The sequence below is a fragment of the Myotis daubentonii genome, chromosome 2 (assembly GCF_963259705.1).
Source record: "Myotis daubentonii chromosome 2, mMyoDau2.1, whole genome shotgun sequence".
Taxonomy (NCBI): domain Eukaryota; kingdom Metazoa; phylum Chordata; class Mammalia; order Chiroptera; family Vespertilionidae; genus Myotis; species Myotis daubentonii.
The window spans coordinates 67,555,670-67,582,397 of NC_081841.1; the positions used below are offsets into that span (position 1 = coordinate 67,555,670).

At 40.5% G+C, this 26,728-nt stretch overlaps 1 protein-coding gene across 1 annotated transcript; it reads left to right on the top strand.

Annotated features, from left to right (window-relative positions):
* The first annotated feature begins 19,609 nt into the window (after positions 1-19,609).
* Positions 19,610-24,464, top strand: LOC132227912 (lysozyme C). Its single transcript, XM_059683577.1, has 4 exons — positions 19,610-19,795; positions 20,960-21,124; positions 22,777-22,855; positions 23,608-24,464. Exons 1-4 carry the CDS (start codon positions 19,660-19,662, stop codon positions 23,672-23,674), a joined length of 447 nt encoding a protein of 148 aa, XP_059539560.1. The 5' UTR covers positions 19,610-19,659; the 3' UTR covers positions 23,675-24,464.
* The last annotated feature ends 2,264 nt before the right edge of the window (positions 24,465-26,728 follow it).

Here is a 26,728-nt window from a genome sequence, read left to right on the forward strand (position 1 = left end):
TAAGCTTATGATCTTATTCCCCTATTTTCAACAATTTTTTCTCTCCAACATTTTGTAATGTTATCAAGCTAATTTAAAGATTGAAATCACGCCCTAGCTGGTTTTGCTCAGTGGAGAGCATCAGCCTGCAGACTGAAGGGTTCCGAGTTCCATTCTGGTCAAGGGCACATGCCTGGGTTGTGGGCTCGGTCCCTAGTTGGGGGCGTGCAGGAGGCAGCCGATCAATGATTCTCTCTCATCATTTATGTTTCTATCTCTCTCTTTCTCTCTGAAATCAATAAAAATATATTTTTAAAAAAATATTGAAATCACTAATTTCTAATTCAATGAATGAAAATTTAAAGAATATGCAGTTGCATTGGCACAAATGTAAAGAGCATAGAGAACCTTACACCTGAACATCTTACTTAATAAAGAAGTGAAATCAGAAAACTCTTCTGAAAAGAGGAAATGAAAGTAGGAACATTTCCATCTCTTTGCAAACAAAATTACATTGCCACATGTTTGAAAAATCAGTTAGCTATTTCATTATAATGTCTCAATGTTGAATGCCCAGTTATTGTGTAAATTCAGAAAGGATTTTTGTAACTTGACCAAAGTGGGAAGGAAAACATTTGTTTATCACTTGAAAAGGGGAAGTGAGACCCAGCCAAAGTTCTATTTGCATTGACCTGGAGGCTTAAAGATAACAGAAATAATAGAGTGTGCAGAAAGTATTCACAAAGAAATCAAAAGCCAACCAGAGTTATCAGTTGCTCACACACCAAGCATATTGATTTTTTAAATAGCCTCTAATTGCTCAATGGCATTGCCTGGTATTCCACCTACTTCTTAGAGAAAACTCACTTTTAAAATAAATATATAAAAAAGGGGTTGCACGACTCTAGCAGGAACTAAGATCAGACAAGAGACAGGCAAAGAAGTTATAGTATGTCCATAGAATATCTTCCCTTTTCACTTCAATTTTTACAAGCAAACGTGGTTCACTGAAAAGACTCTGGGACGGCCCTGAATCGAAATTCCCGCTCTGCCACTTAGTAGGTATATTTCTGTGGCCAAGTAACCCTCCTCTGGGACACAGACATTCATCTGTAAATGGAAATAAAGCCTACCTCAAGGCCCCTGCAAGAATGACAGGTCATGTTTATTAAGTAACTAACACTTGGCAAGCATTCCATAAACAAAAGCTAGTATCATTTATCTTTCCTTTTTCCTTTCTCTCTGGGTAATCACCAATCTTGATGAGTCAAACCTCCTAAATATCTCTTGAACCCTATTCCACCATCATGTGCCATCTGGATTACTTGTCACTTAAAATATATACTATATGTTGGAGTGAGGAGGAGGAGGAAGAGAGAGAGAGAGAGAGAGAGAGAGAGAGAGAGAGAGAGAGAAAGAAAGAGAGACACTGATGTGAGGGAGAAACATCAATTGATCGTCTTCCATATGAACCCTAACAGGTGTGTGTCCTGACCGGGGATCCAACTGGCAACCTTTCGGTGCATAGGAAGACACTCCAACCAACTGAGCCACACCAGCCTGGGCTACTTGTCATTTCTCTGGCAGCAGGCCCTGAATCCAATCTAGGGTGATTTTTTTTAAAGCTTTTGATCCTGTTACTCTCCAGTTTCATACTTATGAATAGCTTCTCATTGTCTTGGAGATTACGTCTCAAATCGCAGTGCTCTGCTCACCCCTCCAACCTCATTTCTCTTCACCAGTTTTCACCAGACATCCTCGAACATCTTTCAGTGTCTGCATGGCAGATGGAGGAAAGAGCAGGGGTGAAGGCAGAGAAGAGGGTGAGTGCATGGCAGATGCCAGCAAGGGTAAAACCGCTGTCACTGGTGGGAGAGCGCATGCAGAGTTCCCTAGGCTAGTGCTCTGCATTAGGCTTGGTGATTGCGTGGTAGGTTTCAAACACAATAACTTGCAGCACAGTATTGATTGGCGTTACAGTAGAATTAATTCCTCTGGTGTGTGTTAAATCTCATTATTTCCTCTTGGTTTGAACCTGACTCAGCACACAACAGCAGCAAGACCATGGAGTAAATTAAATGCACAAGTTAAATGGTTTCTGGAACTTGGATCATGTCAGGAGACTCAGGACAGAAATGAACTTGCTATTTTGTAAAGAGCGGGAGTTTAAATGACAGGGATATTGAGAGCTAAAAGAACAGAAAGTGATCACTAATGCTTGGGGGAAAGCACTGGTCTGAATGAGGCAGACCCAATTATTTACCATTCGCCAGCGTCCCATGCACCCCAGGACCCAACAAAATTGAGCCTTTGGGTGGGGTCAAGCCCTGCCCCTAAGGCAGGAAATGTTCCCAGGGATGTCCCTCTGACCTGCAGCCAGGCTGCTGGACTCCCAGGGAGCCGATGCTGGGAGTGCGGGGCCTGTTCCCTAGGCTGTTCTACAGCCAGACGAAGGCCAGCAGCTCCACTAGTTGAGTGAGGAATTGTTTCACCTTAACCTTTCTGCCTGGCAAGGTGCAAGGTGTTGTTCCTCATCTACCCTGGGCTCCCATCCTCCCAACTCGCCCACAACTGCATCTCCCAGGAGGGATGCTGCCTCAGCAGAGGTGAGACCAGGCTCTCTGCTTCCCTGAACTGAACTCCACAGGGATGGGAGCCATGCAGCTGCCCAGCCATGGTCTCCCAAGGGGCTCAAGGGCTCCAAGGAAACGGACTGCTTCACTGGCAAGTGATTGTTTCTGTTCTTTGACGAAACCCGTGCCAATGCCTCCTTCCATTAAGACAATTTTGATTGACGGGTGCCTGTCATTTTAGAAGGCTTTCCCTCCCCCCTCTCCCCATGCAGTTTTCCATGTTCCTCATAAGGCAATTTCAATGATTGAATGCTAACAGAGAAAACAGGATTGCAGAAACAGTCACAAAAAGTAGTGATGGGGGAACCCTTTCCCCCCTCCCTACTTGGGAATCCATTCTGGGGGACCCTTCCCCCCGCCACTACATGGGAGTCAGTTCTGTGGGACTCTTTCCCTCTCCTCATGTGGGAGTCTGTACTTGTTCTTCAATAAATCTCCATCTTTGCTATACCACTTTCTGTCCATGGATTCATTCTTTGATTTCAGGGGACAAAGAACCCGGGTTCCAGTCCAAAAATTCGGTATTGGTGCGTCGGCTGGGGAAATTCTCTGTAAATTAATCAACCCTCTTCACGTCGAATGTTGTACTGAGTGATCATCCCACTCTCGCCTATGCTGGAAAAATGGACAGCCTCTTTGATGCTCCATTAGCTCACTGCTATTTTCCATTGCCCATCATCAAATCCCATCTAATCAACCTCAGCTATTCCAATGAAAATAATGAAAATTCTCACTGTACTTTTGAGTTGCCTTTATGGAGAACACAGAAACTTCTGGATCAATTGAGTTAAGTACAGTCTGTTGAAACCATAGAATCACTACTCAGGACCATCTCTAGAAACATCATCTAGAGACGTGCCGATGGAGATCTTGTGTTCCGTGATAAGCTGGGCAACATGGAAGGCTTGCTTCACCCCGCAGTGCTGTGTGAGCAAGTGAAGTGCTATGCCAAGTGCACTAAGACTTTCCCAAACTTGAACTTTTGTCAAAGAACAAATGGCCATAATTGTGTTGGTCTATTTTCAAACTCTATTCTGTTCCTTTCATCTCTGTTCTTATCCAGATGCCAGTACCACACTATTTTTATTACTGTAGCTTTATTGTGAAATATTCTTAAAATTGGGTAGTATGCCACTTCATTGTTCTTTTTCAAAGTTATCATGCAAGTGTAGTTCCTTTGTTTTCGATTCTGTTTGTATATATCTGAAAAAGACATCCTGCTAATAGTTGCATATGTATTGCATAAAGTCTAAAATCAGTTTAGGAAGAACTGACATCTTTGCCATATTTAGTTTTCCATGGTATTTTTCTCTGTTTATATAGGCCTTCTGTGATATTTGAAATATTTAGTTTTAATTTTTGGAGTTGAATGTTGATTGATATAGAAATGTAACTCATTTTTGTGTGTTAGCATTATATTTTATAGCCTTAATTTATTGACTGAAGTGCCCTTATTAATTCTAGGAGGTGTTTTGTATAGTGCTGGAATTTTCTACATGGAAAATCATGTCATTTGTGAATAGGAGCAGTTTTATTTCTATGCTTTCAATTTCTATGCTTTTAATTCCTTTTTCTTGTCTATTGGCTTGGCTAAGACTTACAGTACCATGTTAATGTGAGTTGTGAGACTAGGTATGCTTGTCCTGCTCCTGAACTGAGGGGGAAACCATTAGTCTTTCATCATTGAGTATGGTATTTGTCGGAAACGTGTAGGTGCCCCTTATAGGGTTGAAGAACCTTCATTCTAAACCTGAATGTTAAGAGTCTTTTTATCATGAATTGATGTTGAATCTTCTCAAATGCTTTTTCTGCATCTGTTGATATGATCTTGTGTTTTTTCTCCTTAAAATTGTTTAAAGAAAAAAAAGTAGTGATGGCATAAATTATAGTGAAAAAGGCTATGAAGACAGAGGGGTCTGTCCCAATTGTCTGAGTCACTGAAAACCAAACACCGAGGCTTACCTCCGGGGTTAATGGAGACCTGAATCATGGAACCAAAGAGCCATGTTCAGGAAACCAATTTAACCTCTAGGGCTCTTACTTCCCACTCTCCAGTCACAGTCCAGCCGTGGGCAAACTATGGCCTGCGAGCCGAATCCGGCCCATTTGAAATGAATAAAACTAAAAAAAAAAAAAAAAAAAAGACCGTACCCTTTTATGTAATGATGTTTACTTTGAATTTATATTAGTTCACACAAACACTCCATCCATGCTTTTGTTCCGGCCCTCCCGTCCAGTTTAAGAACCCATTGTGGCCCTCGAGTCAAAAAGTTTGCCCACCCCTGGAAGAGCAAGTCTACATCCAATAGTCTACAGGGGTAGGCAAACTTTTTTACTCGAGGGCCACAATGGGTTCTTAAACTGGACCGGAGGGCTGGAACAAAAGCATGGATGGAGTGTTTGTGTGAACTAATATAAATTCAAAGTAAACATCATTACATAAAAGGGTACGGTCTCTTTTTTTTTTAGTTTTATTCATTTCAAACGCCGCGGGCTGTAGTTTGCCCACGGCTGGTCTAGATAATAGTGCAGTGGGTGTACATCCGTATACCCTAAGAGGGTGCAAGAAACATCACTTTGCTTTATTTTTCTAAATCAAACAAAACTTACCTCTAAGTCCCACTTCCCCAAGTGCTGAGGCACTGAGTCCTTTTTAGCTCCTTTAGCTGCTGCTGTTTGAACACTTGGAGCTGCCCAGGAGCTTCCAGGCATCTCAAGAAACTACAAAGTCCAGCAACTGCAGAGCCTGGGTGACCTTGGAGCTTCAGGCCGTGCCTGAGATGTCCACACGGGGGTTAGTGCCCACGCTGCCAGGCGCATTCGAAGGCAGGAAGCGCCTTTTCTGAGATTCACCGAGTCCCAAGGCAGGGCAATTTGTGATCCATGTCCCCAGCAGCTACCTGCCTCCAAGAGGCTCCTTGCCATTGCTCCCTCTGGGCCCCACTTGGAAGTGGGGATGCAGGGCCCTGACACCCTTTGAACCAGGAAGTTCAAAGGCCTATCGTCTTACATCTGGCCAAATTGGCTTCCTCAATGCCCATGGCCTCAGTGGCTCTCCTCTCCTCTTTATCCTCCCCCTCAATGAACTGAGTCTCCCAAACAAAAGCCTGCATGAGACTTAGTGTCACAGGAGCTTGGCAACTTGTGTTTTATTCCAAGAACTACAAAGGCTATTCTTATAAGAGCTTTCTTCAGTCTTTTAAAAAAAGTAATTATGCAATAAAATGATTCTACCAAAATTGCGCTGTACTGAGATAGTCTCTCAGGTTACTCTCTATATAGCTTATGTGCCAATTTACTGCTCAGTGAAAATTAACATTTAACTTCTTTCCTTTTTTGGGGGGGGGGGCGGTTGAGGGGATGGGCTCAGCCCACACCTCTTGTCCCTCCAGCAGTTTCTGTGACTTTCCTTGGTCCTGCAGGAACAGATGAGGTTGCCATACAACAGAAGGGGGCAAAGTCAAGAACCTCCATGCTGGGCGCGGGGTCTGGCCACATCAGTCAGCACCACATCTGCCACATGATCTAGAGTCGGAATGTTGAAGTCTACAGTCCGGAGTGGACCTCTGTGATCTCAGGCCACAACTCAGGGGACTGGAGACAGGGAGCAGTCCCTCCCCACTTTGTCCCCTCCTCCTCAGAGGAGTAGTGAACCCATGCCCTGGCTGCACTTGGCTGAGGGAGGGTGTCACGTGACCTCTCCCATGTCCGGAGCCCTGCAGCACAGCAAGGTAAATGTACACAGGAGTCAAATCCCTGCACAGCTGCTGACCACACACATCCCTTGTCCACTCTGGGCCTCAGTTTCCTTAAATTTTAAAATGAGAACACATAAAGGCATCCTATCTCATAGGATTATTCTGAGGATTAAATCACTTAGTATCCGTGCCCTGATCTTCCCCCTGAAACCTGTGTTCCCTGCCCCAACTCCAGCAGTCCCCTCTCCCTCAGGTAGCAGCAGTCCGGAACCTAACTTCTTTCCATTGAAGTCTTAGAGACCACTGATCTGGGTTCTGGAGAAAAATGAGTATAAAATTAAATGCAAGAATGTTCCTGAAAAATATGACTGAGTTCATACATAGAGAGGGATGCTGAAGACTTCAAATAATCATTATTGAGGAATTCTGCACATTCCTGTGTATGGATGTCATTATTTAGTATTTTGGTCATTGCAAGTCACATATGCTGAAAGAAGAAAGCTTAGAAAATGCTAAAAAATACAAAGTAAATAAAAAATATGAGAGGTGTTTTAAATAACCACTGCAAACATTTCAGTGTATGTTTTTTAGTTCTTTCTCTAACACATTCTAAACTTTTATCACAAAATACATATGTGTATTTTTAAAATTCAAGTAAAAGTGTTATAAATTTGATGGTGAAAAATAGCCCTAATCTTTCTCATGTAATGCCCAACATTAGAGGTAATCCCCTTTTCACTTTTCTAGCTACTTTTTTTAGTATCTACTGCCATGTGTCTCAAGACCATGTTGATTCTACTATTTCTCGATTTTCAATCATAGATATTTTCTATTTATCTCCACCAAGGAAGATGAAAATTAGCTCTCTCTCAATTCCCCCTGCCATTGCTGTTCCTCTTTCTTATTTTAAAAAAATCTTTATTGTTGAAAGTATGACATCTGTCCCCTTTTTTCTCCCATTGACCTGTTCCTCTTTATAAGCATTCACACTCACAGGTGAGTATAATATGATAGCATAATTTGGTAGTGTTTCAATTCTTTCATTTTTTTAAAATTAAATCTTTATTGTTCAGATTATTATGTTTCCATTCTTAAGTTTTTCTTGGTATTAGTCATCTTTTTTCTGTTTGTTTAGCTTTCCACGTGCTTATTCATGTACTGATTCATCAGCCAGAGTGTCAGCCAGAGCTGTCAACCCCCCTTCAGTGGGTTCGGACATCCCAGGCCTTCTCTGCTCTTTTCCCCATGAAGTCCACACTCGTCCACTCTCTCAGGTCCTCGATCCCTATTGCTCCAGTCTGGATCGGCCTCTCTTTAACCTGCAACACAGCTGTCAACGTTGGACAATACTGCTTTCTTCATTTGGCAATTTCCTCCACCTCCCTTCTGTGTTAGAACCCTTTTTCCTCTCGTATTTGCTCTTTTTTAAAAATGGAACATATCCTTCAGAGCCTTCCTGGTAATGGGTGCAAAGAGGCAAAGTTTTTCTGTCCTTCTGTATCTGAGAATGTCTTTTTCTTCCTTCCTCTCACAATCGATTGTTTAACTGGACATAGGATTCTAAGTTGAATATCATTGTCCTTAAATGTTCAATTTTCTCTTTGTCCCAGTTTTTCTGAAACCTGATGATGATGTGTATTGCTCTGGATTTTACTCCATACCATTGTACTGGGCACTTTTGATCTGGAGACCTTGTGTCCTTCAGTTATGTGAATTTATTTTATATTTCCTTTTCCTCTTAATTCTTTTTTTTTTAAATATATTTTATTGATTTTTTACAGAGAGGAAGGGAGAGAGATAGAGAGTTAGAAACATCGATGTGAGAGATACACCGATCAGCTGCCTCCTGCACATCACCTACTGGGGATGTGCCCGCAACCCAGGTAAATGCCCTTGACCGGAATCGAACCTGGGACCTTTCAGTCCGCAGGCTGACGCTCTATCCACTGAGCCAAACCGGTTTCGGCCCTCTTAATTCTTTTTTAAAAAAATATATTTTTATTGATTTCAGAGAGGAAGGAAGAGGGAGAGAGAGATAGAAACATCAATGATGAGAGAGAAGAATTGATTGGCTGACTCCTGCAAGCCCCCCACTGGGGATCGAGCCCACAACTCAGGCATGTGCCCTTGACCAGAATGGAACCTGGGACCTTTTATTTCGCAGGTCAATGCTCTTTCCACTGAGCCAAACTGGCTAGGGCTTCCTCTTAATTCCTTTTAAGAATTCCTATTAATTGGCTGTTTGATCTCTTTTTTAAAAAATATGTTTTTATTGATTTCATAGGGAAGGAAAGAGACATAGAAACATTAATGATAAGAGAGTCATTGATCAACTGCCTCCTACATGCCCCCTACTGGGGATCAAGCCCTAAACAAGGCATGTACCCTGACTGGGAATTGAACCAGTCACCTCTTGATTCATGGGTTGACCATCAACCACTGAGCCACACCAGCTGGGCTCTTTGATCTCTTTATTCTCTAATTCTCTCATCTTTTCTCTCCTGTTTTGTTTTGTTTTCTAATCTGTCTTTTTAGGCTATTTCTGAGAACATATCTCAAAATTATCTCTTAACTCATCTAGTAACTTTTTTTTTTAATTAAATCTTTATTGTTCAGATTATTACATTTGTTCCTCTTTTCCCCCCCCATAACTCCCCTCCTCCCAGTTCCCGCCCCACCCTCCGCCCTTACTCCCCACCCACTGTCCTCATCCATAGGTGCACGATTTTTGTCCAGTCTCTTCCCGCATCTCCCACACCCCTTCCCCCCCCCAAGAATAGTCAGTCCATTCCCTTTCTATGTCCCTGATACTATTATGATCACCAGATTATTTATTCACTTGATTCCTAGATTCACTTGTTGATAGATGCATGTTTGTTGTTCATAATTTGTATCTTTACCTTTTTCTTCTTCCTCCTCTTCTTAAAGGATACCTTTCAGCATTTCATATAATCCTGGTTTGGTGGTGATGAACTCCTTTAGCTTTTCCTTATCTGTGAAGCTCTTTATCTGGCCTTCACTTCTGAATGATAGCTTTGCTGGGTAAAGTAATCTTGGTTGTAGGTTCTTGGTATTCATCACTTTGAATATTTCTTGCCACTCCCTTCTGGCCTGCAAAGTTTCTGTTGAGAAATCAGCTGACAGTCGTATGGGTATTCCCTTGTAGGTAACTGAGTTTCTTTCTCTTGCTGCTTTTAAGATTCTCTCTTTGTCTTTTGCTCTTGGCATTTTAATTATGATGTGTCTTGGTGTGGTCCTCTTTGGATTCCTTTTGTTTGGGGTTCTCTGCGCTTCCTGGACCTGTAAGTCTATTTCTTTCACAGGTGGGGGAAGTTTTCTGTCATTATTTCTTCAAATAGGTTTTCAATATCTTGGTCTCTCTCATCTTCTGGCACCCCTATAATTCTGATGTTGGTACGCTTGAAGCTGTCCCAGAGGCTCCTTACACTATCTTTGTATATTCGGATTCTTTTTTCATTTTGCTTTTCTGGTTGGGTGTTTGTTGCTTCTTCGCATTTCAAATCTTTGCCTTGATTCTTGCGCTCCTCTGGTCTGCTGTTGGGAGTCTGTATAGTATTCGTTATTTCAGTCCATGTATGCTTAATTTCTAGTTGGTTCTTTATCATAACATCGAGGGTCTCATTAGATTTCTTGAGGATCTCACTACATTTATCGGCAGCTTCTAGACAGTTCTTAAGAGACCTTAAAAGTGTGGTTCTGAACTCAATATCCTCCATTGACAGTTTTGTCCTGTTTCTTTGTCTCCGCATTTTTTATGCTTTCTTGGTGCACCCCCTAGTGGTCTTTGTGCGCAGTCTTGTTGTAGTTAAGTCTTGATTGTTGTCGGCAATACCAGGGGTGATTTGACCTCCAAGCCAACTGGTTATGAGAGTCCACTGTGTCTGCAGTGGGAGAGCTTCTGTGCTGGATCTCTAGGGCGGTGCTAATCTAGCGTTTGCCTGAGGCTATCCGGCAAATGGCTCTGTGCGGGACTTGGGCGGGGCAGGTCCCCGGGGATCTAAAGGGCAGGCCGGAGCGAGCAGTTATGGCTGCTCTCAGTTCCGTCCCTAGGGGTTCTGCCTCACAGAGTCCCAGCAACTGCTGCAAACCTCGGAGAGAAAGCTGCCTTGGAGTTCCGACTGAAGCCAGACAGTCCCGCTTCTCCCGTTTGTGTCTGGGTCCCTAGAGACCCACCCAGATCTGGAGCTCAGAGTCTGAAACTCCCTCCCGATTGAAAACAACAACCGTGCCCTCCACCACCAGCCTGCTCCGCGCGCACTCCGCACCTGAGTATTTCACTTCAGCACTGCGCCTCCTCTGAGTCTGGGTATGATATTCTCTTTCCTCCTAGTTGTAGAATTTCCACTCAGCCAGCCTTCCTGTGGTTCTGGATGATGTCCGTTCCGTCTTTTAGTTGTTTTTTGAAGTGGTTGTTCGAGGCAGCAATCTCCTGCGTTAACCTATGCCGCCATCTTGGTTTCTCTAGTAACTTTTTTATTCAGAACAGGGGCTCCTTTTTTATTCTCTGATTATTTCTTTATTATAGTATCCTTACATGTTCCATGGATATGGTATTTTGTCATTTCTCTGAGATATTCTAGATGTTCTTTAGGATTGACTTGGAAAGAATATAAAGAGAACCAAAGATTATTTATTTTAATGGGTTTCTCTCTCTTTGGGTCCGGAAAATCTGTCTCATTACTTATTACTAAAGAATTAAATTCAGCTGGTGTGGCTGGATGGTTGAGCAGTGACCTATGAACAAGAAGGTCACGTTTCCACAGTCCTGGGTTGTGGGTTCAAACCCCAATGGGGGGTGTGCAGGAGGCAGCCAATCATTGATTCTCTCATCCTTGATGTTTCTATCTTTCTCTACCTCTCCCTTCCTCTCTGAAATCAATAATCATATATTTAAAAAATAAAAAAAATTAATATTATTCCTAGCATGAAAAAGTTCTTAATTTTTTATTAAATCACAAGAAGCAAGTAGTCTCTTAGAGTCAAATTAGTGAATAATCTTAGAAGCCAGCAGAAAGAGACTGCAGTTGAAAAATGAGGGTAACAACAAAAGGATGACATTTGTGTGGCTCAGAATCTTTCTGAACCACAGATACAGAAGCACAATTTCTTCCTCTCTCTCTCTCTCTCTCTCTCTCTCTCTCTCTCTCTCTTTCTTCCTTTCATTAATCCTCACCCAAGGGTATTTTCCATTGATTTCTAGAGAGAGTGGAAGGGAGGGGGGAAGAGAGAGAGAGAGAGAGAGAGAGAGAGAGAGAGAGAGAGAGAGAGAGAGAGAGAGAGAAACATTACCGATGTGAGAAACACTCACTGATTGGTTGCCTCCCGCACATGCCCTGACCAGGGCCAGGATCCATCCTGCAACCAAGGTATGTGCCCTTGACCAGAATCAAACCTGGGATCCTTCAGTCCGCAGGCCGATGCTCTATCCACTGAGCAAAACTGACCAGGGTGGAAGCACAATTTCTATTGAGTTCTGCCAGCATAGATTTTAAAAAATTGCCCAGCATCCTCAGATGACCATTTTTAAAGGTAACATGTAGGTAGAAATATGTGTTTGTATAGTGTAGGGGAAGAAAAAACCTTTTGTTTATAAAAAAATTTTATTTTCTAAAATATTCCAATAATATATTAGACAAAAAGTCATTAAAAAGTTATAAAAAATTCATCAGTTCATGTAATCCTGTGTAATTCTTATTCTGCTTGATTTGGGGTTAGCAGTTTCAAGCATTTTCACAAAACATCAGAGTAAAATAAAAAATTATCTGTGGTTGACAAAAGACTTAAAATGTGTGGTTACAGGTCTGATGAGAGTTTATTTAAATGCAATTGGCAAAAAAAAAAAAGTTAGTGATTTCTCTGACATACAGCATTTTAAGATGGTAGCTGAAATTATGACAGATAACATTATACCAAGACGTATCAGATTTCTAGAAATTTTACACCATTTCTGGAACACTTATATTAATAACATATACCCATACAAATATAACTCAAGGAACTATTAAATATCATTTTCATTTGACATGCTCCCCATGTAATTTAACATATCAACTAAGCCTGATTAGCTTAATATTTCTCTGTTTATAAGGACAGAGAACAAGTCTTTGAGATTTCTCAGAGGCCATTTGGCAAATCTCAAAGTCAGTTTAAGGTCAAGAATAACTGTCTTTAGAATTTGATTTTGGGAAGCTGTAAAAAAATGTTGAAAGGTTTGAACACTGATTAAACAGGATCACAGGTTAGTATGAAACAATACTTAAGTCACTTATTCAACCAAAGTGACAATAAAAGATTTCACATACACAATTGCCTTTGGCTAAGAACAAATGTAGTATCAAAGGCAAATACAGGAAGTAACACACCAGGAAAAAGCCTAATCTCCTTGAACATTGAAAAGACTCGGTTTTCCCTAAGTAATCAAAGACCCGATAAAGGAAGGACACGAAGTACTCAGGTGATTATTCTGAGGAGGCACAGAATCCTTGTTTCCCAGGCAAGTTAGTTAACAGGTGAGGACTCTCTTTTTAAGTTTTTTATTTTATTTATTTTAATTTTCCAGCACCATTTATCCCCTCTATGCCCTCTTCCACCTCCAGCACAGCCCTCCCCCGCCCCAATTACCACACTGTTGTCTAGAGAAATCTTTTATTGTAACAGAGAGAGAAAATTAAATTCTAGTTTTGCACAGGCACACTATCATTATTAAAGCTTATTTAAAAAAACCCTTTTAATAAATTAACTCAGTTTTCACCAGCTTGACCACACAAGATAAGAATTCCTCCCTTCATTTCTCTTTCTCTCTCTCTGTTCTTCATTTTCTATACCTATTTAGGTTTTATCCTCTTTTTTTCTAGTCTAAAATAATCTTTAAATAACTTCTAAATAAGGAAAAATGACTCTTCTTTTTTGGGGTATTTTTATTTATTTATCTCTAATAAATCTTTATTGTTGAAAGTATTATATATGTCCCTTTTTTTCCACATTGCCCTCGCCCACCCCCCTCGCACTCCAATCCTTCACCACCCTATTGTCTATATCTATGGGTTATGCATAGCATATGCGTATATGCTCAACAAAAATGTATCCTCAGCCCAGCCAGCATGTCTCAGTGGTTGAGCTTTGACCTATGAACCAGGAGGTCATGGTTCGATTCTGGTCAGGGTACATGCTCACGTTGCAGATTCGATCCCCAGTGTGGGACGTACAGAAGGCAGCGAATCAATGTTTCTCTCTCATCATTAATATTTCTATCTTTCTATCTTTCTCTCTCCCTCTCCTTCATCTCTGAAATCAATAAAAATATTTTTTTACAAAATGCATCCTCATACTTCAAACACTTTGCTACCAAAGACAAATCTTAGTTTCCTTGCAAAAATTACAGCAACAAAGAACTTAAAAAGTTAAACATGTGGCTTTCCCCCCCTGCCATCTTAACATATATTAAGCAAATCATTTTTATTGTATGTTTCGTTCTTAGGTTGAAGTTACAATTTTATCATCTCAAACATCTAGCAGAGATAAGTTTAATTTAAATATTAAATTAATATTTAATAGCCTTAAATATTATAAGTGCTTATATTTTCTTTAGCCAATTAAAAAGAACTCTTTTACAGGTTAGTTTTTAGAAATAATACCTGGAGGGAGAAAAATATTACATAAATAACATACATACAAGCACCGACAGATGCAATCAGAGACCTCTGAGCTTTTATTTTGAAAGCCACAATAATACAGGTACAATAGTACAAAACTCAACTAGCTTATAAATGAATGATTGGATCTAAGTGGTGTTTTTGGCAGATGGAACAAGTTTACCTACTCAGATGACTAAAGCTCCTTACCAATATTTGTGGAGAAGACTTGGGAAATTTTTACTTGTCTTTAATAGGATAATCTTATGGAGTCTGTGGACTAAAATTTTGGGCAAGGGAGCCTATGGGAATATCAAGTAGCAGTTTTGTTTTTTTTTAACTCCCCTCAACCCCCTGTCTTGGGGGTTACTTTAACCAGCGCTTATCTATCAGGATGCTCACATTTTAAAGACATTAAAAGATTAATATTCCCACAGGAATGAGGAAGGAAGTAGGTTTTATCTAAGAAGGAACTCACTGTCTTAGTTACCTGTTACCAGAAATCTAGGGTACTAAGTATTTAAGGTGCTTTCTTTTTTTAAGATGTGAGTCCAATGAATTTTTTTTTTCAGTGAAGGCCCAAAATACAGGTGTCCCCCAAAAAATGTATACACACTGTGAATGATTATAAGACAGAATACATCTCCTTTTTCAAAATGTAATAGAATATGCAGCAAGCCATAACCGGTTTGGCTCAGTGGATAGAGCGTCGGCCTGCGGACTGAAAGGTCCCAGGTTCGATTCCGGTCAAGGGCATGTACCTTGGTTGCGGGAACATCCCTGGAGGGAGATGTGCAGGAGGCGGCTGATCAATGTTTCTCTCTCATCGATGTTTCTGACTATCTCTCTCCCTTCCTCTCTGTAAAAAATCAATAATATATATATATATATATATAAAGAATATGCAGCTATCAGTTGTTAAAGTGTGTATACATTTTTTATTGTTGTTAATCCTCATCCAAGGATATTTTACCATAGATTTTTAGAGAGAGTGGACGGGAGTGGGTCAGGCACAGCGACAGAAACATCGATGTGAGAGAGAGAATTTATTGGTTGCCTCCTGCACATACCCGACCAGGGCTAGGATCAAGCCTGTAACCAAGGTACATGCCCTTGACTGGAGTCAAACCCGGGACCCTTCAGTCTGTGGGCCAACGCTCTATCCACTGAGCCAAACCCTGATAGGTCTAAAGTGTGTATACATTTTGGGGGGACACCCTGTATAGGAAGTCCTGGACCTTATGGGGTCTGCTTAGAGAGTAAGGAACAATAAGTGAAGTCTTTGTTGCATTTTCTGGGTCTTCCTGAAAGCAATTTCCGGGCTACCAGTACTTATGTAAGTTTCACACCTGCTTCAGTATCACTTGCAGTTTTGACATTTGTGTGAAGCTTGTCTCCACCTCCTAAGATTGTTAAGGAAGTGTTTTGGGGTTTTCATGTTTTTGTTTGGTTTTGTTTGTTTTGTGTTTGTTTGTTGCATTTTTAAAAATTAAATGTATAGGGGTGATTGGGTTAATAAAATTAGATAGGTTTTAAGTGTACAGTTCTATGATATATCATCTGCATATTGTATTGTGTACTTACCACTCAAAGTCAAATCTTCTGTCATCATATATATATTTCCCTTTATTGAATTGTAAGGTGACAGGAAGGGAGAGGGATAGAGATAGAAATATCGGTGAGAGAGACACATCATTGATCGACTGCCTCCTGCATGCCCCCTACTGGGGATTGAGTCTGAAACTCAGGCATGTGGCCCTGACCAGGAATTGAAACAGTGACCTCTTAGTTCCTGGGTTGAAGCTCAACCGCTGAGCCACACCAGCTGGGCTGTGACCCCTTTACTCTTAGCTAATCCTCCCATCCCCCTTCCCTCTGGTAACCACCTTACTGTTGCCTGTGTCTAGGAGTTTTTGTTTGCCTTGTTTGTTCACTTGTTGCTTCCAGTTTTATCTCCCACATATGAGAAGTCATATGGTTCTTGACTTTTTCTGTCAGACTTATTTCACTTAGCATGATATTCTCAAGATCTATCCATGTTGTTGCAAATGGCAGTATTTCATTTTTTCTCACGGCTGAGTCGTATTCCATTGTATACAGTTATCACATCTTTATCCAAGAATCTACTGAAGGACACTTTGTTTGTTTCTGTGTCTTGGCCACCGTGACTAATACTACAATGAATATAAGGGTGCATATATCTTTGTGGATACATGTTTTCAAAATGTTTAGGTAGATACCCAGAAGAGGGGTTGTTGGGTTATATGTAACTCTATTAATTTTTTTTGAGGAAACTCCATACCTGTTTCCATAGTGGCTGTAGAGTTTACATTCCTACCAGCAGTGAATGAGGGTTCTTTTTTCTCCACAGCCTCTCAAAACTTCTTACTAGTCTTGTTGATAACAGCCATTCCAACAGGTGTGAAGTGATATCTCCTTGTAGTTTTGATTTGCATTTCACTAACAGCCAGTGAAGTTGAACATCTTTTCATATAGCTATTGGCCTTTTGAATGTCTTCTTGGGAGAGGTGTCTGTTCAGGTCCTCTGCCTGTTTTTTATTTGGATTGTTTGTTTGTTTGGTGTTGAGTTGTATGCGTTCTTTAATATTTTGAATAATAACCCCTTGTCAGAGCCGTTGTTTGCAAATATCTTCTTCCATTCGGGTCCCCTCCCCCGACCCCTCACACATACACTAAGGCATTCTTCTATATCTATCTTCCTTTCTCCATCCCTCCTTTCTTTCCTTCTCTCTCTCTCTCTCTCTCTCTCTCTCTCTCTCTCTCTCTCTCTCCCTCTCTCCTCTCTCTTACTTCCAATAGAATATTTGTTTAGGATAAGAGCTCTCTTGAAAATTCTTTTAGATGTGAAAGGCCAGATCTTCAAAGATGTACCTATTTCAATTGTCACTACATACCAATAAGCCTTTTTATGGCCTAACCATGGACACAAGAGCTGTCTCCAAAGAGTGTATAAAAGATGCAGATTTCTCAAGATGCAGAGCCATTCCAAAGATAACCTAAGAAAGCAAAGACCTCACTGTCACAGGTAGTAAAGAAACTTCTATCTCCCACAAGTTGAGACACCTTAAATCACAGACCCATTCATCCATGTTACTGGAAAGGAGATACTGGGATGGGAATTTTTCCAGCGCAAACAAGGCAACTAAGGTAGATATGACTATGGTTCTTTATATACGGGGACTCTTTGTTAAGATAAACTCTCCAGCTTGGCTGGCGTGACTCAGTGGTTGAGTGTTGACCTATGAACCAGAAGGTCACGGTTTGTTTCCTTGTCGGCACATGCCCGGGTTGCGGGCCCTGTTCCCAGTGTGAAGCATATGCAGAAGGCAGCCGATCAATGATTCTCTCTCATCATTGATGTTTCTCTCTCTCTCTCCCTCTCCCTCTCCCTTCCTCTCTGAAATCAATAATATATATTTATAAAAAACATACTCTCCGGAAAACTGGCACATTTAGACAAAGAGAATGCTGCTTTTCACGTCTTAGGTTCCTAGCCAGCTGGCTGCCTGATGCAAGCTTGACAATGAACATCCTTCCCCACCCGCAAGTGGCAGAAACCAGAGAGCATTCTCACTGGTTACAAAGCCAAGTTTTTGGTTCATAAAATAAGACAAATGGAGATGCTCATCTTATGATTTTCATTTTTATGAAAAATGACACAAAAGACAGAGACAAAAGAAAACCTGACTGTTTCTGGCAAGCTCAGAATCAATAACCTATGGGTGCCCCAAAGCAAATTTATAAGAGTCATAATTCAAGATCTATTTTTACAAGTGATTTTCTCCTGCCATTGTAAATTTGGAAAGAAGAGACAAGGAGAAAATGTTACCCTCCTCTTTTGACTAGTCCGATATGGGACACTGACCTGGTGAGAATTCTTACCTTCTGTTGTCTGTTGTCACTTATCCCATAACTCAACTGCAGTCTCTGGGGAGAGTGGACTATCCCAGTCTTTTAATGTCCCATCCTCATTGCCAGAAACAGTACAAGAGGGGAAAAAATCCCTTCCCTTCTACCCTATTAGAGTTTCAGCTGGGACTTTGTAACAAAAGACAGATTAACAAGAAAAAAGAAACATGTTTATAAAATGCACATCTCATATATGCTTGGGAGAAATGCAGGGTTGAGTAACTCCAAGAGGTGGCTAGCACCTGCGTTTTCATAGCATCTTCACCAAGAACAATACATTTTTAGAGAAATGACAAGACAGAGGAAAAGAGCCTTATTCTTCCAAGGGCAGCGAACCGTGGGAAGCTGAATATATGGGGAACTAATGGAAGATAATAGCTGGTCAGTAGAGTTTGTTATGTGCTGCCTCAGGGCTGACAAGCATCTTCCGTAATATTGTAGGTTATTAACTTCTGTACAAATTTATGTTCTGCTTCAGGCACATAGTATAGAGAGCTTTTTGTGGGTCTGTTTCTTCTTAATTGCCTTCAGCTCAAAATAATCCTTCTGGCAAAGGTACAGGTTTTCAAGCGGCATATTCTGCTATTCTGTAGGTTTGATTATAAAGTTCTTCAACTTTATAATGACCCCTACGTTTTAACATGGAAATCTGAGGTAAGGCATTGTTGAAAAGGTGTTAGGGATGTTATTCACATGAGGCTTATTTATAAACAAAACATGCCCTGACCGGTTTGGCTCAGTGGATAGAGTGTCAGCCTGCAGACTGAATGGTCCCAGGTTCAATTCCTGTCAAGGGCATGTGCCTTGGTTGCCGGCACATCCCCAGTAGGGGGTGTGCAGGAGGCAGCTGATAGATCTTTCTAACTCTCTATCCCTCTCCCTTCCTCTCTGTAAAAAAATCAATAAAATATATTTAAAAACAACAGCAACACATATCATAGTAACAAAAAAAATTAAACTGGCCAGTGTTACACAATGGTTGAGCCTCGACCTATGAGGTCACGGTTCGATTCCTGGTCAGGGCACATGCTGATCAGTGACTCTCTCTCATCATTGATGTTTCTATTTCTCTCTGCCTCTCTGAAATCAATAATATATATATATATATATATATATATATATATATATATATATATAATTTTTATTGCTTAAAGAACTACAAAGGGTATTACATATGTGTCCTTTCCGCCCCCCCTCCCTTGACAATCCCCTGGAAAAAATATATTTTTTAAAAATTTTACAAAAAAGTTAAAGTAGAAATCTGGCTGGGCAACATCATGTGGTGCTATATGCCTGTTAAAACGACAGACAAGGCGTCACGTTCTTTATGCAATGAGTACATAAAATAATTTTAAGTTGAAAAAGATGAAACAGCATGGTGAATGCACACAAAACAATTTAATGAAATGAATGTTAATGAAAAATCAGAGCTCATTTTCAGTTTGCATAAAGTGTTCGTTTGTGGGGTTTTTTTTCTTTCTTTAGAGTTGCTCAAATTCATAAAAATAAGAGAAAGTTCCTGTTTTGGAAACAGTGCTAATACCAATTATTCCTGAGCCAGTTCTTTAAACAATGTCATTTCATCAATTTCCTGTGGATTAATTCTTTTAACCTTTTGAAGTCAGAAAACCAAAAAATTGTTCCTGTTTTCCACATAGCTCAAAGGGTGGAGCCTCCAAACCACTAGGAGAAGAAGGAAGTTAAAAGAGGTTAAATACTGAGGCCAGCCTCCCCTGGCCAGCTGAGCGGTCTGGCTTCGCAGTCAACATGAAGGCTCTCCTGACTCTGGGGCTTCTCCTCCTCTCTGTTGCCGTCCAGGCCAAGGTCTATGAGAGGTGTGAGCTGGCCAGAACCTTGAAAAGACTTGGAATGGATGGCTACAGGGGAGTGAGCCTGGCAAACTGTAAGTGACCTCTCCCTACTTCCAAATAGCCAGCCAGGTGTGCAACAGATACTAATAGAGGATGAATACTGAGAAAGGGCCTTTGCATGAATGGACTTCTTTAAAAAAAGTTATTTGAGGATTTTTATACTTTAAATGGTTAAAAAAAATATATCAACTTGTTCCTTTATAAACAGAAATGCCAGATGAAGGAATGAGGGCAGGAGAGTGCAAAATTGTGCACCATTCTAAGCAAACCACCACCCGTTGTACTCTCCGAGTGCTACCAAGCTGCCCCTTGCCGCAGACTCAGTGGCACATGCAGGCTGACTGGTACATTTGAGCACCTGAGAAACCTCTGCCACGTCTTTGGTGCTGAGCTCCAGCTCTTTCCTGGTGGAACCTGGGCCCTGTGAGCCTAGAATAATGCAGCATTTTTCTCTTTTTTAATCCCCCTGCATGACATGAGGCTTTTCATAGCAAAGTGTTTTGTTTGTTTGTTTGTTTGTTTTTAAAAATATATTTTATTGATTTTTTACAGAGAGGAAGGGAGAAAGATAGAGAGTTAGAAACATCGATGAGAGAGAAACATCGATCAGCTGCCTCCTGCACATCTCCTACTGGGGATGTGCCCACAACCCAGGTACATGCCCCTGACCGGAATCGAACCTGGGACCTTTCAGTCCGCAGGCTGATGCTCTATCCACTGAGCCAAACCGGTTTCGGCTGTTTGTTTGTTTTTAATTATGTTGAAATCTCAATACAGGGGCAGTAGGAACCTATTTCCTCTCAATCACTGTTTATGTCAGGATCGCTGAAATGCAGCATGAAATGCCATCGTATTATTCTTTCTCGCTCCAGTTAACTGTTTTCATTTTCTTGTATGCAATCCTAGATGTGCCTGTGTAAAAGTTACTTTGTATTTTAGCCCATTTTTGTCAATGTTATCAATGTATGTTTAGGTTGAATTCTAACACTTCCCCTTAATAACTATTTTTGAATGAATGAATGAATGGTTTGATGGATATATGGATGGATGGACTATGAAATAGTCTTTCCTCTTCTACATCTTTATACTTATAAAGTAAGTCACTAGTAAAATAAAATTAGCTATATAGAACTGATTATGGTATGCAGTATGTGTCATATGGTATTGCTATTTATTACTAAAAATGTTATTTTCAGGGATGTGTTTGGCCAGATGGGAAAGTAGTTACAACACACGAGCTACAAACTACAATCCTGGAGACAGAAGCACTGATTATGGGATATTCCAGATCAATAGCCGCTACTGGTGTAATGATGGCAGAACCCCAAGATCAGTTAACGCCTGTGGTATAAACTGCGATGGTAAGAGAAAATAACGTTTAAGTGATGGCACAGGACCCATCTGGTTATGCTTACAAGAATAGAGATTCAATACAAATTAACAGGTTTTGAAAAATTCAACAGGAACCTAGAAGAACACCATCTCGCCCTGGCTGGGTGGCTCAGTTGGTTGGAGCATCATCCCGTACAACAAAAGGTTTCGGGTTCGAGTCCTTGTCAGGGCACATACCTAGGTTGCGGGTTCAATCCCTAGTTGGGGTGCGTATGGGAGGCAACCAATTAAAGTTTCTCTTTCTCTCTTTCTCTCTCTCCTTCTTTCTCTAAAATTAAAAAAACACACACACATATCCCCAGGTGAGGATTAAAAAAAAGAGAGGTGACTCTGACTTTAAAAAATCAAATCAAATCAAATCATAAAAATGAAAATATTGGAGAAGTATTATAAAATTGATATCATTAAATTTCTAAATGTGAAAATTCTAATAGAAAAGATTATTCTTAGAATATTCTTTTGTATCCAGTTAATTCATTATAAAAATATTTTTTATTCTATAATAATCTGTGGTCACTGAATAAAATTCTTACTACCAAGAGACTTATGACTACTAGTAACTTTAGGTATATATTGTTCTAGATAGAATACATATAAATCTTGTCTGTGAATATAAAGCTATGTCATGTATAAATATACCTACATATAAACATGTGATAATGTGTGGTGTTCTTTATGGTTATTTTTTATTATTATTACTGATTTTGGAAAGAGAGGAAGGGAGAGGGTGAAACATCCATGTGAGAAACATGGATTGGCTGCCTCCTGCATGCCCCCTACTGGGGATTAAGCCCACTACCTGGGCATGTACCCTGACCAGGAATCCAACCGTGATCTCCTGGTTCATGGGTTGATGCTCAACCACTGAGCACACCGGCCAGGCACAATGTGTGTTTTAACAAAAATGAAATTGTACTATATATACTGCTTTACAATTTGTTCTTTATCACACAAAATTATTTATATGTTAACAAATACCAATCTTGATTTATTTTTATTAATTTTTTATTTTTATTATTTTATTTTATTTTTGGGAAAAATGGATCTTTTTTCCATTTTTTTTAGATAGAGGGGAGGGGAGAGAGAGAGAGATGGAGAGAGAGAGAGAGAGAGAGAGAGAGAGAGAGAGAGAGAGAGAGAGAGAGAAACATCAATGTGAGAGTTACACATTGATTGGTTGCCTCCCACATGTGCCCAGACTGGAGCCATGGATGGAGCCTGCAACCGAGGTACACGCCCTTGATTGTGAATCCAACCCTCGACCCTTCAGGTCTGCGGGCCGACGCTCTAACCACTGAGAAAAACTGGCCAGGGCTCTTATTTCTTTAGGGGAAATTTCTAGTAGTAGAATTGCTGATTGAAAATTACTAGGTTGGTTCCTCTTTGTCTTCTAATCGTGCCTATTAAAAAGAGAACTATCTATCCATCACATTAGTTGATAATTCCAGAACTTCCAATGACTTTGGTATCTGAGATTCCTCCCAACATTCACAGATGCATAACTTGTGGAAAAGAATTGTAGTGTCCATTCCTTAGCTTAAGAGAATAAAATGGGCTAAACCTAAATGTAAAATGAAATTTCTGTGAAAGTTGTCTTCATTCCTCACCACCTGTTTTTCAGTTTTGCTTCAAGATGACATCACTCAAGCTGTAACCTGTGCCAAGAGGGTTGTCAGGGATCCACAAGGCATCAGAGCATGGTATGTGTAAGCTTAGAGGGGAAAGCTTTTTTGGCCTGTGTTAGGAGAGAGGTGAGAGAAGATTTTCAAGGACCACCGTATACTCCTGACAACTGAAAGTTGCAGCTTTAGATTTATGCTAAACAAAGTATCACTTAGAACAGCGGTTCTCAACCTGTGGGTCGCGACACCTTTGGCAGTCGAACGATCCTTTCACAGGGGTTGCCTAAGACCATCCTGCATATCAGATATTTACATTAGGATTCATAACAGTAGCAACATTACAGTTATGAAGTAGCAACGAAAATAATTTTATGGTTGGGTCACAACATGAGGAACTGTATTTAAAGGGCCAGAAGGTTGAGAACCACTAACTTAGAAGCAATCTATTTTAACATTTTAACCGATTCAGAATCTTTTCCTCTTCTCCATTAATTTGGGAGGATTTCTAGAATTTTTAAGATTCTTCACACTCTACCAGTTCCTTGTCCTATTTTGAAATGTTTGGAATGAGGTAAATGTAGAATGCACTTTGCAGTGGTTGTTAGGAAATGCACGTGGTCAGCATACTATGCTGTAGCCAGGGCTTTGGGGAGAAGTGAAGTATTGGGTGTACATATCTCCATTTAATAAATAGCAATACCTGGATCTATCAAAAGCCTGTATTTCATATAGTGTTAAAATAGTTTGTCCTCACAAAGGATTTGATGTATGTCTATCACAGTGAAGATATGCTTTAACCTTATCACCATGTGTTTCACCTTTCCCTACAGGGTGGCCTGGAGAAATCGTTGTCAAAACCAAGATGTCACTCAGTATACCCGCGGCTGTGGAGTGTAACTGGACAGCTTTCCTTCTTCAGCTCCTTTTCTCTCGTTTTCCCATTAAGGGAGTAACAGTTGAGTAAAAGTTCACACTTTTTTCAAATAAATAATGTTTTTACAGAAGCAGGAGCAAAATATGGTCTTTCTTCTAAGAGGCTAATGTTGTCTAATGTGTTAATTATTGGGTAGTAAGTCTACAACATGTTTCAGTGTGCTTATAGAGCTACTGCTGGTGAAAATTTACCTAAATATTGATTACCAAATACGTCTCCAGTATGTTCAGTACTTAATCAAAGACTTCATCTTGAATGACACCAGTATTCCTCAATGTTTGATATATATGTAACAAAAGACTATCTTAAAACACATTGACCTCAGGCAAAATCTCAGCTGTGTAGGCATTTTATGTGTTCATCTGTTCATTCGTCTCCCAAAACAGTAAAAGATAACCATTCTTTGTTGGGCAATATCAAATTTACAAAAGAACAAAATGCCAAATAGCTGAAAATGGAGATGGCCTGGATTAAGAATATTGTTTTTATTAAGAGTGATTTTGGGTTTAAATGCTTTCTTAGAAATGTTACTTTTATACAGCTTTAAAAATGAACTCACAATTTATATATCCATCTACTTTAGCCCTTTAAAGAATGTTTTTATGCATCTTGCTGATCATGAAGGAATATCAAGAAGGATTAGATTAGCTGTTGCTGTTTCTTAATTTTATAAGCTTAGATTCCTGCATTATGACTAAAACTGGAGGCAAATGAGTTTGAAAGTATTGAAATAATTGCTAATTAACCACCAGTGTGAACTTACCATGTTGTTAAAAAAAATAAACATTTTCATTAAAGGACTCATACCTTGTCTTTCTCTAGTGTGAAAAAAAATGACTTAGCCCTCTTCACATTTCCTTATACCTCACCTGTACTGAAACAGGTTATATTGCTGGGGAAAAAAAGACAACCCACAGGCATGCTGACAGAGCTCACTTTAAATTCATAACCACACCTGGCCAGTGTGGCTCAGTGATTGAGTGTCGACTCATGAGCCAGGAGGTCAGGGTTCAATTCCTTGTCAGGGCTCATGCTTGGGTTACAGGCTTGATCCACAGTAGGGGGCATGCAGCAGGCAGCCAATCAATGATTCTATGTCATCGTTGATGTTTCTCTCCCTCTCCCCCTATCTGAAATGAATGAAAATACATTTAAATTCATTACCACAAATCTCATATGGGCCCTCAAATCTGCCAGGCATCTTAGTCACCTGTCTGCAATCCTTCTGGATTGGTGTCCCCACTCTCCAAAATGACTATTACTATTTTACTTCCCTACCCCCTCCTTCAAAGCCATAGCACAGGTGCCTGACCACTCACCTTCTACCCATCTCTGCTCTCAGTATTGGCCGCATAGTACACTGAGAGAGTAGAAACAATCTCATATAAATTCTCCCCTTGTCAGGGCCCACTCTTCCCCTAGGTCCATTCGTCCTTCTTGCCTTGCTCTGCTCCTGCCAATGGCAGTGTCGCCACATGCAGTCTCCGTCTCATCCCGCTCACTGCTCCACGGTAGGCTGTTTCCTGCATCCTGGGTCTCTCCCTCTTTGCAATTACCCCATCATTGTGCAAACTGCCCCATAACCTCCATTACAAATGACTCTCTATTGAGCCTACATAGCCCTCCAACTACCGCATCATTCTCTGCTCCCTTTTACAGCTACACATCTGAGGTAAGATATCTACACTCACTAGTTCCACTTCTCACCTCCCATTCTCTTTTTGCTGTTCATATGCCAAATTGCTGATTTGAATCTCAGTGTCCTCTACTCTACTATTTTTAAAAAATATATATTGTATTGATTTTTTACAGAGGGGAAAGGAGAGAAATAGAGAGTTAGAAACATCGATGAGAGAGAAACATCAGATCAGCTGCCTTCTGCACAACCCCTACTGGGGATGTGCCTGCAACCAAGGTACAAGCCCTTGATCTGGGACCCTTGAGTCCGCAGGCCGATGCTCTATCCAGTGAGCCAAACCTGCTAGGGCTCTACTCTACTATTGATTCCCTGAAATTATTCTTCATTTCAGGTAGCGTATGCTTCATTTTGGTTGGTCCATTTTTAAGTCATTGATCTTCTCTTGAAGTTTCTTAAGTTGCCACTAAGTTCCTTGATGATGTTACTAAGTTCCTTGAGCATCCTTATAACCATTGTTTTGAACTCTGTTCCTGATCATTGGCTTGCTTCCATTCCATTTAGTTCTTTTTCTGGAGATCTCTTCTGTTCTTTCTTTTGTGGCATGTTTCTTTGTCTCTGAATTTTTGCTGTTTCCCTGTGTTTGTTTCTATGTATTAGGTAGAGCTGCTATGTCTTCCTGTCATTGGAACCCTGGGCTGAGGGTGGTGTGGGGCTAGCACCCCTCGCTCCTCACGTTGATGCATTTTTTTCCACAGCCAAGATATCCCGTTCAGCAGGCATGGCTCACTGGTTGAGCGTTGACCTATGAACTAGGACAGTGGTTCTCAACCTTGGCTGCACATTAGAATCACCTGGGAATCTTTTGAAAATCCTGATTTCTGGGTCTCATCCTCCGGAAATTGTTTCTTTGTTACTAATGTTGTGGCCCCACCCCATAACAAAGAAACAGAATTTCTGGAGGATGAGGCCCAGAAGTCAGGATTTTAAAAAGATTCCCAGGTGATTCTAATGTGCAGCCAAGGTTGAGAACCACTGAACTAGGAGATCATGGTTTGATTCCTGGTCCAGGCACATGCCTGGGTTGCAGCCTCAATCTCCAGGGTGGGGTGTGCAGGAGGCACCTGATCAATGATTTTTGCTCATCATTGATGTTTCTATCTCTCTCTCTTCCTCTCCCTTTCTCTCTGAAATCTCTCTTTTTAAAATTATATATATAATTTTAAAAAGAAAAAATGAGGTAATAAGAGTGGTGTCCTAATTCAATATGACTGGTATTCTTATAAAAAAAGGAAGAGCCCCAGTTGGTTAGAGTGTCATCCCGATATGCCAAGGTTTAAGGTTTGATACCCAGTCAGGGCACACACATCATCAACCAATG

Coding starts and splice junctions, on each gene's coding strand:
- LOC132227912 (XM_059683577.1), top strand. CDS start 19,660: ATGAAGGCTCTCCTGACTCTGGGGCTTCTCCTCCTCTCTGTTGCCGTC. Junction 19,796..20,959: donor GGGAGTGAGCCTGGCAAACT/GTAAGTGACCTC, acceptor TGTTATTTTCAG/GGATGTGTTTGGCCAGATGG. Junction 21,125..22,776: donor CTGTGGTATAAACTGCGATG/GTAAGAGAAAAT, acceptor CCTGTTTTTCAG/TTTTGCTTCAAGATGACATC.